Below are 11946 nucleotides of genomic sequence, written 5' to 3' on the forward strand. Positions count from 1 at the left end.
ATGACCCCATATGGTATGGAATACCCCTTTGGCCAGTTTGGGTCACCTGTCCTGGCTCTGTCCCCTCCCAGCTCTTGCTGCACCCCCAGCCTGCCCGCTGGCAGGACAGAGTGAGAAGCTGAAAAGTCCTTGGCTTGGTGTAAGCACTGCTCTGCAACAATTAAAACATCAGCACATTATCAATGTTATTCTCATCCTAAATCCAAAACATAGCAAACTACAAGCTCCTAAGAGGAAAATTAACTCTATCCTAACTAAAACCAAGACATCCACTGAATGTCTCTGCAGCATTTCTACAGTATATTGACTAGGCAGACTTCAGAAATTTCCTTGCAAGCTTAAACTACAGATGATGAGGCCTGTGAGCTGGGGCTGACTGATATGGTCTGTCTCAGATCAACAGACCCCTATGAATTTTTTATCCTCCAGGTCCTCAAGGCCACTCAGACTACCCTGAGGTGTCTAGACTGGAACTAAACATCTTCATGTGGGCAACTGAATCAAGCTGAAATTTAGGTAAGCCAAGTTCCACTCTGTAACTTGATTTGTAGTGGCTTGCAAAGATTCGCTCTGATGCTCATATTAACTGTCCAGTAATGCTACAGAAGGAACGTGAAAGAAAGGAGATTTTGTCTTCATACCACAACAGATGACACAACTTCTCACTCGCACCTCCACTGTGAGCTATGTTGTTGGGGAGGGTTTTCTTTTTTTCACAGTTACAAATGTCAAATACCCTTAAGAGGAAAAACAAAACCCACATCCTTTTTGTTTTGCTATATATTGCATAGTGAACAGAGGAGAACAGCAGCTAGTAACCATGGGAGCTTTCTTTACCTTGTCGACCTCTGCTGCTGTCATCCTCCTAGTAATTCCTGGAGGTAAGTACAAACTTAGACGTTTTTGAAGGCAAATGCTGATGCATGCAGTTCCACTTAAGCAAACGTGCATTAGCATAAAGAAAGTAGTTGCAATTGTTATTGTGGTTCTTACAATAATAGAAACCTTTGTATCTCTTTGAGCTTATATACAGAGAAATTAACATGATGGTTTTTTGATCTTTCTCTCTACAGGCATGCACTTATATGATTTGCTTGGTTTTCTGCTTTTCTGACAAAAACGTTCATGTGATGTTACTTACCATATACAGCCCAGTTCCCAAGAGTCTGTGTAGGACAGATAATGCACAACATTTATCTGGTGTCAGATTTGGGGTTCTTACAATGACAGCTAAGAACTTAACCATTGCCATGAACATCAGGAAAATAAATCTGTGCAAGATCAATAATGTTGTGGTGGGTTTGGGGTTGTTCTTCTTTGTTTTTCTTTGTTTGTTTTCTTTTTGTCACAGCACTGACCTCATTTTGGTCCTACTGAAACATACAGAAGTAGCACTGCTGAGCAATCTTAGAAATCTAGCCTGAAGACCAGCATTGTGACACACATACATACCTGTGTGTCTGCGTACTCTGTGATTACATAAAATGTTCTTTTCCAGGAGACTGCAGTGTCTGTCAGTATTTATTAGCCCAACTGTGTGTATTGTGGCTTATTTTTATTTTTAGGTTTATGTGTGGAAATAATTGGAGGAGATGAAGTAAAACCACACTCAAGACCGTTTATGACCCTAATCATAAGAAACAAAACAGAAGTTACCTGTGGAGGAGCTTTGATCAAGCCAAACTGGGTGTTAACAGCTGCCCACTGTCCTTTGTAAGTTTTTGCTCCGATTTAGAGATTGTCATTAGTGAGTATCTGTTTTCTCTGTTTGAGAAGAAAAGATCATATTGCTGGTGGTTGTGTGCAGGTAGGTTGATCATGATCATGTTCTGACTGCTATGTTTAAAAATTATATTGACAACTGTGCTTAGGTGAGTAAAAAATACTGTAACAAGGTATACTGTTCTCTCTTGTTTCTAAAGAGACATTTCTGAGTTTCTAGCTGCAGGCAAGCACAGAATACCAACACTGAAGTGGTAAATCTGGCGGAAAGACCCATGCCTGTTTTCTCAGTCACTTGGCGAGAGGACTGGCCAGTCTAAATAGCTGCTCAGAAAACAGAAACAAATTCCTGTCATTTTATTCTGCAGAAGACACACTGGGCAGCACAGAAAGACAACATGCAATTACAAAGGAGCAAAACATTCTCCAGACAGATGACAGGAATCACTTAGAGACCTCTGCTTAACTGGATGCGTTGCTCCCTCCTGTCTGACTCATGCCGTACACGGCTATTTGACCCAGCGCATTCTCCCTGCCAGGAGAGATGTGAGGTTCAAATCTCACATCCCACCCATTGCCTCTGCTGGGAGCACTGGAGCTGCTGCTGAGCCAGACCTCACACAGGCTCTGTCAGCAGCCTGCCCAGGAGCAGTGAATTGCTGGGCTCTGCAGACATCAGAGGCTCCTATCCATTTCTCCTGCCACCAGACAGGGAGATCTCTACTACCCAGGCAGCACAGGGCCCAAAATCAGTAGCATCAATATATGGCCGCTATATGGTGTACACCTCAACCCTGCCTGTTCCTGGCAAATGGAAGGTAGAATAGCATCAGTTGTGATTCAATGAGACACTTTCAGTAACTACTTGTAAAACGGCGTAATTTCTTACATTTTTCTGAATTACTCCTGCTTTTCAGGCATGAGAAAAGAGATTTACAGCACCACATTTATCAGCAACGAATTATGGACTTGCAACAAATGAATCCTAATAACCATGTTGTCTTTCTCCTCAGGGATAACAGCAAGGATGAAGTTGTTCTTGGAGCTCATTCAATAAAAAGAAAAGAAAAAGAAAAACAGGTTTTTAAGATTGCAAAACTAATTCGCCATCCATGCTACTGGCCCGATCGTTTGGATCATGACCTTATGCTGCTGCAGGTATGTACTTACTTACACGTCACTCAAGGAATATGCATCTCCTATGATGCACCAGTTTCCTCCTTCTTGTGAGGAAGGGAAATCAAGCACAGGAGTTTCTGATAACTGTTTCTGCAAATCCAGCTGACTGGGGAACTGGGGATGCAATGGGGACTAAGGTACTCAACATTTCCTGCAATGCATGCCAATAATCAAAGCAGAAAAATTCTGCAGCTTGGCCTACATATTGCAATTCCTGGCTTTTCCATGGAATAATAAAGAAGCATGTGAATTTCATTCACAGAAAGCAGCATGCTTCAAATGTAAAAATAAATTGTCTAAAAACCGTTATGTTCTGACTTAAAAACCGTTCCATTAAAAATTTCTCAACTCTGATTCTCTTTTTTGCCAGCTTCACTTATTGCTGTTATTTTGCTCTAGGCAAACAGGCCCAGATTCTCTCTTCTTAGGTACCTCCCAATGATATGAGTGCCAGGGAAAGGAAATAAGGTCTTTTCAGATGTAATGTTTCAGCAGACATTGAATGTGTTTTCATAAGACAATATATACTCATTTTCTTCATTCCTATATTACCTCACTGATTACATAAATCCCCTCACAATCAATTGATGTATCTGAAAGACAAGTTGCAGTAATCATTAATTGCCATAATGGGATAGATCTAACTTTCAGGAGTCTCTGTTGGACATAAAAACTATTTGCTATATCTTCCACAGCTTAATAGAAGAGCAAAACTTAATAAAGCTGTGAAACCCATTCGCCTGCCTACCTCAGTTGATGATCCCAAGCCAGGAACTGTTTGTAGAGTAGCAGGATGGGGACAAACTCAAAATAATCTCAGAAAGCCTTCTGAAACCCTGAGGGAAGTCAACGTCACTATCATCAGCAGAGAAACTTGCAATAGTGCAAAATATTATGGGAACAAGCCTACTATAACAGACAGGATGATATGTGCAGGGTCTGAGAAAGGCAAAAGGGACTCATGTCGGGTAAGTATATTTACATATATAATCCATATGCACATAGGTTATATTAAAAATAAAATAAAATACTAGCATCTACAGACATAGGATCTGCCTATCCTCAGCTCAAGAAGGAATGATCCTAAAATTGAGAGAATTTATCAGGGCTTTTTCTTCTAGTTTAAAATCAAAAATTCATCGTCACGGATATTGTTTTAATCCAGGCAAGGCAGATAGCTGTTATTTTCTGCATTCAAATGTTTTTTTAAAAAAAAGTCTCTACAAGCCGTTTCTCAAGCAGCTAAATTCAATGAAACAGCTTCCCTGACACCAGAGGGTTCTGGAACAGATTTTGCTAAAAAAAAAAAATAATAATAAAATATGACTGGATGCCACGTCAAATGCAAAACTTTGTAAGAACTACCACATTTTAAAAGAATTAAATAAGAATTAAATACTGAAGTAACAATAATAATAATAAAAAAAAAAAAGAGTAGCAATTACTAGACACTTTGTGCCTTTCAAGAGGAAAGTGTCCATTTTTTTCTTTTCACATTTATTAGGACCTGCTATACCTTGACACTGAATTAAATTTATTCCATATAAATCTCACTTGAAAGATCACATTGAATTCTTTTTTGTTGTTGTTTTGTTTTGTTTTGTTTTGTTTTCCTTTTGCTAATGAAAAGTGAAAAGCTAATCTTCTAAGGAGAAAACAAGAAAAAGAAAACACTAGCACTGTCTATGCTTTTATTTCCACTGTGGAGCTGGAGTAAGCTTTATGTAAGGGAAGGATTTTTTCACTTTTATAAATCTGAATAACAATTTTTGTCCTTTCTTTTCCAGGGGGATTCAGGTGGACCTTTAATATGTAAAAATGTGATGAGAGGCATCACCTCTTTTGGGAAAAAAAATAAGTGTGGTGCCATTGGTGCCCCTGCTGTCTACACTCGCCTCACAAAGGAATATGTTCAGTGGATAAAGAAAACCATAGGGGGAGACTTATAGACTGGCTTTTGACCAAGCAAATTCCTACTTTGTGCTTGCATAGCAAAATCTAGTTTTGAAATATACTTTTAAAACAGCTTCATCTTACTGGTAATAATGATATTCCCACACAGATATTCCCATGCTGAATTTCACTATCTTGATGTCCTTATAGTTGTTAGTTGTTATGTTTTGTTGGCTTCTGACTGCGGGATATAAGAACTATTTCCTAACTTTCATGTATTTGAAACCTCTATACTTCATCCCTGCATGTAATCTGCATTTAATAAAGAAACAGCAATAAAACCTATTGTTTGACGCTGTCCATTTATGTGGAACACAGTGTCTGCTGCAGTACAGATATTCTGTGCCCATAATGTTTTGGATGTGCACTATATTCAAAGAATGAAACAAGGTCAGCAAAGTTATACTAAAAGAAAAAAAAAATCAGCTGAAAAGCCATCTTCTCTTTGTCGTTTCCTTCAATGGCAGAAGGTATCTCAGCTGGAGTATTGATATGATAAAGCACTGTTTGTAGCATTTAAAAACAAAACAAAAAAAGAATCGTACTTTTGTGGTTTCACTACTGCCATTGACAGACATGCAGTGACATTTTTGAGTGCTTCAGCAACCTCTTGTCAAAAATCAAACAGACCTACTGTGAAAAATGTTTCTCCCCATCTCTTGGGGACAATCTTTGGTTTTTACAATACCATGAACACCATAAAAATGGATTTTATTTTGCGTTGCTTTCAAGTTTGTTTCATTGGAAATAGGCATTAGCTAAAAGAAAGTGGAATAGACCCCCCTTTAGGTACTGGAAGGCCACTACTAGGTCTCCCTGGAGCCTTCCCTTCTCCAGGCTGAACAACCCGAACTCCCTCGGCCCGTCTGCTCTGGACTCACTCCAACAGTTCCATGTCCTTTTCTTGGGGGCCCTAGACCTGGATGCAGGACTCCAGGTGGGGTCTCAGGAGAACAGAGCAGAGGGGAAGAATCATAGAATTTTCATAGAATTTCACAAAATGTCACAGGTTAGAAGGGACCTTAAAGGTCACCTAGTTCCAACCTCCACATTCACATTCATTGTGTCCAGAGAAGGGCTATGAAGATGGTGAAAGGCCTTGAGGGGAAGACGTATGAGGAGCAGCTGAGGTCATTTGGCCTGCTGAGCCTCGAAAAGAGGCTGAGGGGAGACCTCACTGCAGCCTACAGCTTCCTCACAGGGGGCAGTGGAGGGGCAGGCGCCGATCTGTTCTCCTCAGTGACCAGCGATAGGACCCAAGGGAATGGAGTCAAGCTGTGACAGGGGAGGGTCGGGCTGGGTATCAGGAAGAGGTTCTTCACTGAGAGGGTTGTCGCGCACTGGAACAGGCTCCCCAGGGACATTATCACAGCACCAAGCCTGTTGGAGTTTAGGAAGTGTTTGGACTGTGCTCTTAGCCCTATGATCTGAATTTTTGGGTAGACCTGTGTGGACCTAGGGATTGGACTCAATGATACTTGTGGGTTCCTTCCAAGTCGGGATATTCTGGCATTCTCTGATTCCTCACCCTGCTGGGCACAGTGCTTTTGATGCAGCCCAGGATGCAGTTGGCTTCTGGGCTGCAAGCACACACTGCTGGCTCATGTTGAGCTTTTCATCCACCAGAACTACCACGTCCTTCTCATCAGGGCTCCTCCCAATTCCTTCTTCACCATTCTAACCTCTAATCTAAATTCCCCCTCTTTTAGTTTAAAACCATTCCCCCTCATCCTATCATTATCTGATTGGGAAAAGAGTCACTCTCCATCTTTTTATAAGCCCCCTTCAAGTACTGAAAGGCTGCAGTGAGGTCACCCCAGAGCCTTCTCTTCTCCAGGCTGAACATCCCCAGCTCTCTCAGCCTGTCTTCACCGGAGAGGTGCTCCAGCCCTCTGATCATCTCTGTGGCCCTCCCCTAGACCCGTTCTAGCAGATCAACATCCTTCTTGTGCTGGGGGCCCCAGCCCAGGACACAGCACTCCAGGTAGGGCCTCACAAGGGCAGAGCAGAGGGGCACAATCCCCTCCCTCCACCTGCTGCCCACCCCTCTGTTGGCACAGCCCAGGACGCAGTTGGACTGCAGGCACACACTGCTGGCTCGTGTCGAGCTTTCTGTCCACCATAGCCCCCAAGTCCTTCTCTGCAGGGATGCTCTCACTGGGTTCTTCTCCCAGTCTGTGCTTGTGTCTGGGATTGCCCCAACCCAGGGGAAGCACCTTGCACTGATCTCTGCCTCAGTCTGGGTCTAAACATGAGTCAGCCACGTGCCCGTCCTGATCAGAAAGCTAATGGTCTTGTTCTTGGCTGCAGGAGGCAAAGTTGTGCCAGCAGGTCAAGGGAGGAGATCGCTCCACGCTACTCAGCACTGGTGAGGCCACCTACAGCACTGTGTCTAAAGATGTGGACACACTGGAGAGGGCTCAGTGCAGGGCCACCAAGATGATGAGAGAGGATGAGCCTATGAAGAGAGGCTGAGAGAGCTGGGACTGTGCAGCCTGGAGATGAGGAGGCACAGCGGGGGGATCTCAGTATGTATAAATACCTGAAGGGGGATGGGGGTGTAAAGAGGACGGAGTCAGGCTCTTCCCAGCAGTGATTAGTGACCAGATGAGACAGTGTGCACAAACCTGTTTCCATCCAAACATCAGGAACTTGCACTTCCTCACTGTGTGCATGAGGGATCCTCCTTGGAGATCTCCAAAAGCCACCTGGACGTGGTCCTGGGCAGCCTGCTCTGGGTGTCCCTGCTGGAGCAGGGGCTGGGCCAGATGGACCCAAAGGTCATAGAATCATAGAATCATAGAATATCCTGAGTTGGAAGGGACCCTTAAGGATCATCAAGTCCAACTCTTTGACACCGCACAGGTCTACCCAAAAGTTCAGACCATGTGCCTAAGTTCACAGTCCAATCTCTTCTTAAATTCAGACAGGCTCGGTGCAGTGACCACTTCCCTGGGGAGCCTGTTCCAGTGTGCAACCACCCTCTCTGTGAAGAACCCTCTCCTGACGTCCAGCCTAAATTTCCCCTGCCTCAGCTTAACCCCGTTCCCGCGGGTCCTGTCACTAGTGTTAATGGAGAAAAGGTCTCCTGCCTCTTGACAACCCCTTACGAGGAAGTTGTAGACTGTGATGAGGTCCCCCCTCAGCCTCCTCTTCTCCAGGCTGAACAGGCCCAGTGACCTCAGCCGTTCCTCGTACGTCTTCCCCTCAAGGCCTTTCACCATCTTCGTAGCCCTCCTCTGGACACTTTCCAACAGTTTCATGTCCTTCTTGTACTGTGGTGCCCAGAACTGCACACAGTACTCGAGGTGAGGCCGCACCAGCGCAGAGTAGAGCGGGACAATCACCTCCCTTGACCTACTAGCGATGCCGTGCTTGATGCACCCCAGGACACGGTTGGCCCTCCTGGCTGCCAGGGCACACTGCTGGCTCATATTCAACTTGCTGTCTACCACGACCCCCAGATCCCTCTCTTCTAGGCTGCTCTCCAGCGTCTCATCGCCCAGTCTGTACGTGCAGCCAGGGTTTCCCCATCCCAGGTGCAGGACCCGGCACTTGCTCTTATTGAACTTCATGTGGTTGGTGATCGCCCAGCTCTCCAACCTATCCAGATCCCTCTGCAAGGCCTTTACGCCCTCATTCGAGTCCACAACTCCTCCAAGTTTGGTGTCATCAGCAAACTTGCTCAAAATACCCTCTATTCCTACATCCAGATTGTTTATAAAAATATTGAAAAGTACTGGCCCTAAAATGGAGCCTTGAGGGACCCCACTGGTGACCGCCCGCCAGCCTGACGCAGCTCCATTTACCATAACCCTTTGGGCCCTGCCCGTTAGCCAATTGCTCACCCATCGTATGATGTTTTTATTTAGCTGTATGGTGGACATTTTGTCCAGTAGGATCCTATGGGAAACCGTGTCAAAAGCCTTGCTGAAGTCCAAAAAAATCACATCAGCTGGTTTCCCTTGGTCCACCATACGGGTGATCTTGTCATAAAAGGAAATCAGGTTAGTTAGGCAGGACCTACCCTTCACAAACCCATGCTGGCTGGGACCAATGACTGCTTTGTCCCCCAGGTGCGCCTCAATAAGTCCGAGAACCAACTTCTCCATGATGTTACCAGGCACTGACGTGAGACTGACAGGCCTGTAATTGCTAGGGTCTTCTTTCTGACCCTTCTTGAAAATTGGCACAACATTTGCCAGCTTCCAGTCTACCGGGACCTCTCCAAATTCCCAGGATCGTTGAAAAATAATTGATAGAGGTTCCGCGATGACATCCGCCAGCTCTTTCAGCACCCGGGGATGAATCCCATCCGGACCCATGGACTTGTAGGGATCCAGGTGGAGTAGCAAACCCCGCACACGTTCAGGGTCAGCTGGGAGTTTGTCATCCGCACTGTCCTGGTCCTCCAGCTCAGGGCACCCTGGGTCCCGAAGCCCATCATCGGCATTGAAGACAGAGGCAAAGAAGGCGTTAAGCGTCTCTGCTTTGCCTATGTCATCGTCTGTGAGGAGACCTTCCCTATCAAGGAGCGGCCCTATGTATTCTTTAGTTCTCCTTTTTCCATTTACATATCTAAAAAAACCCTTTTTATTTTCTCTCACAGACACAGCCAGCTTCAACTCTAGCTGTGCTTTGGCCACTCGAACTTTCTCCCTACAAACACGAACAGCATCCCTGTATTCTTTCCATGACGCCTGGCCCTCCTTCCAGTAGCGAAACACTCTCTGTTTCCGCCTAATCTCCATTAGAACATTCCTGGTTAGCCACGCCGGCCTCCTGCCCCGCCTGCCTGACTTGCGATATTTTGGAATTGCCTTATCTTGTGCTTCTAGGAGGCATTGCTTAAAGAGTGACCAGCACTGGTGGACATCGAGGCCTTCAAGAGCAGTTTCCCAGGGGACCTTACTGACTAGTTCCCTGAGCAGCCTGAAGTCCGCTTTCCCCATATCTAGGGATGAGGTTTTGGTGGCACTTTTCCTTCTGTCACCATAAATTTTGAACTCAACCACTTCATGGTCGCTATGACCGAGGCGGCCACCAATCACCACATCTCCCACCAGACCCTCTTTGTTTTCTAGCAACAGGTCTAGGAGGGCACCTTTCCTAGTTGGCTCCGTTAGCACCTGTACCAAGAAGTTATCATCTAGGTGCTTCATGAACCTCCTGGACTTGCTCGTGTCAGCCGTGTGGCACTCCCAGTTAACGTCCGGCAAGTTGAAGTCCCCCATAAGGACAAGGGGAGTTAATCTCGAGGCCTCTCTTAGTTCTGTAAAGAATAATTTATCGGCGCTATCATCCTGGCCAGGCGGTCTGTAATAGACTCCCACAATGACATCCCCTTTATTCGTTCGTCCCTTGATCCTTACCCAGAGGCTCTCAACTTTGCCATCGCCGACCTGAAGTTCCACACAGTCCAGCCCCTGCTTCACATACATCGCCACCCCACCACCTCGCCTACCCTGCCTGTCCCTCCTGAAGAGCCTGTAACCATCTATCGCAGGTCCCTGTCAGCTTCAGCCCTTCTGGGATGCTGTGCTTCTGTGAACCACAGGCTACACACCTAAACAGCAATGAGCTAAAAATATACCACATTTTACAGGGAAGAAGTCAAGGTTTCACATTTTGCCTGATTTCAGATGTTAAGATCTCAGAATGAGGCAGCCATGCATGAACATTGATCTACCAACTGTGTGTTCTATGTCTGTAAGTATTCAGAAACAAACTAAAAGTTTAGTGAAGCAGAAGCATGCTACCCACTCAAGTCCTCAAATTTCTATTACAGCAAGATAGATACTGGCCATGTGAAAGGAACTGACAGTAGAGGAGCCCATTTAGAAAAGAAGCATATCCAGAAAAGGCACCTCAGTATATGTTTAATTTGTTTCAGATTACAGAATCACAGAATGTTAGGGATTGGAAGGGACCTTGAAAGATCATCTAGACCAATCCCCCAGTTAGTCACAGTCTCGAGTTTAAATACATGTTTAAATGCTTTCTTAGGCAGGGTCATAGAACAGAGCTACAGTGCGCATGCACACACACAGTTTCAGATATTTGTTTACTGGCTAGTTCTAGAGAAATCGGTGACTTCTCCCACTTTTAGGTATTGTGTTAAAATACGTCCAGGGCCAACACAGCTTTACAACTCATTAATGAACAAGGATAATTAACTAAGTACTGAGCACTTCTCAGTCTGAAAGTAAGGTAGTTTTTTTTTATTTTGACAGATGAGCATCCAATAAAATATGCTTGAGTATTAACTAGCTCCTTCTCAACCACAACTCCATCCTCTTTCTTTTGTTTGGCAAACCAATATCATTTATGTACCATCATAGGAAGGAAAGAATTTCTGAGGGCATCCCAGAAATATATGAGTAAAGAACTGAATGTCACTGCTTTTTTTTTTTCCCCTTCATAAATGTAAAAAAAAAAAAAAATTACTTTTAACCTTAAAAAAAAATGGTGTTTTGAATATTTAATTCATATTCTAAACGTTTGATAAAATCAGCTGCAGGAAACATGCTCATATTAGAAGACAGGCACAGTATAAGTTATTTCCCATTCTTAGACATCTTCATAGTCATTTCTAAATTGATAATCAATGTTCCCATTTTCGAGCCTGTTCTGAAGACCAAGCGAGATGACCACGGAAACCAGTAACTTGGTGGCAGATGTACTGTAAATTAGCAACTTCTTAGGCAAAAAAGATGAGTGGTCTCAACCCTCCAGACCTAAAGTTAGTGACCACGTGACTTATGAACGGCAGATGAGGTTTTAAGAATGATGAGAACTAAAGACAGGACAGTTTCACATTCATTTCCAGTGATGCTTATGCCCCTTTAACATTGCCTGTCTCTTCTCAAGCTTTTTGTCACTGCTTAATTTTCCACTGACTGACACTGTATCTTCCGTTTTCTCCCAGTTCATCTACACGAAATACTCAAAACGTATTTAACACTGGGAGGTGAGGGGAAGGGGGCGAAAGCAGTATGGGTTTCTGAGCTCAAAGGGTTTTTAATACACAAAAGTAAGAATGAATTTTTATGTCTTTGTCCCCTGCTTCTCTTCATTCCCAATAATGAAATC

The 11946-nt window shown here is 44.3% G+C and overlaps 1 protein-coding gene across 1 annotated transcript; it reads left to right on the top strand.

Annotated features, from left to right (window-relative positions):
* The first annotated feature begins 820 nt into the window (after nucleotides 1–820).
* LOC116501179 (granzyme A-like) lies at nucleotides 821–4850 on the top strand. Its single transcript, XM_032206617.1, has 5 exons — nucleotides 821–881; nucleotides 1566–1713; nucleotides 2736–2880; nucleotides 3597–3869; nucleotides 4689–4850. Exons 1-5 carry the CDS (start codon nucleotides 821–823, stop codon nucleotides 4848–4850), a joined length of 789 nt encoding a protein of 262 aa, XP_032062508.1.
* Nucleotides 4851–11946: the final 7096 nt, after the last annotated feature.

The sequence above is a fragment of the Aythya fuligula genome, chromosome Z (genome assembly GCF_009819795.1).
Source record: "Aythya fuligula isolate bAytFul2 chromosome Z, bAytFul2.pri, whole genome shotgun sequence".
Lineage (NCBI taxonomy): Eukaryota > Metazoa > Chordata > Aves > Anseriformes > Anatidae > Aythya > Aythya fuligula.

Bases quoted from the DNA above. Each gene is read 5' to 3' on its own strand.
- LOC116501179 (XM_032206617.1), top strand. From the start codon at position 821: ATGGGAGCTTTCTTTACCTTGTCGACCTCTGCTGCTGTCATCCTCCTA. The intron at 1,714-2,735 runs GTAAGTTTTTGC...CTTTCTCCTCAG, and splicing joins ACAGCTGCCCACTGTCCTTT to GGATAACAGCAAGGATGAAG. The intron at 3,870-4,688 runs GTAAGTATATTT...TTTCTTTTCCAG, and splicing joins GCAAAAGGGACTCATGTCGG to GGGGATTCAGGTGGACCTTT.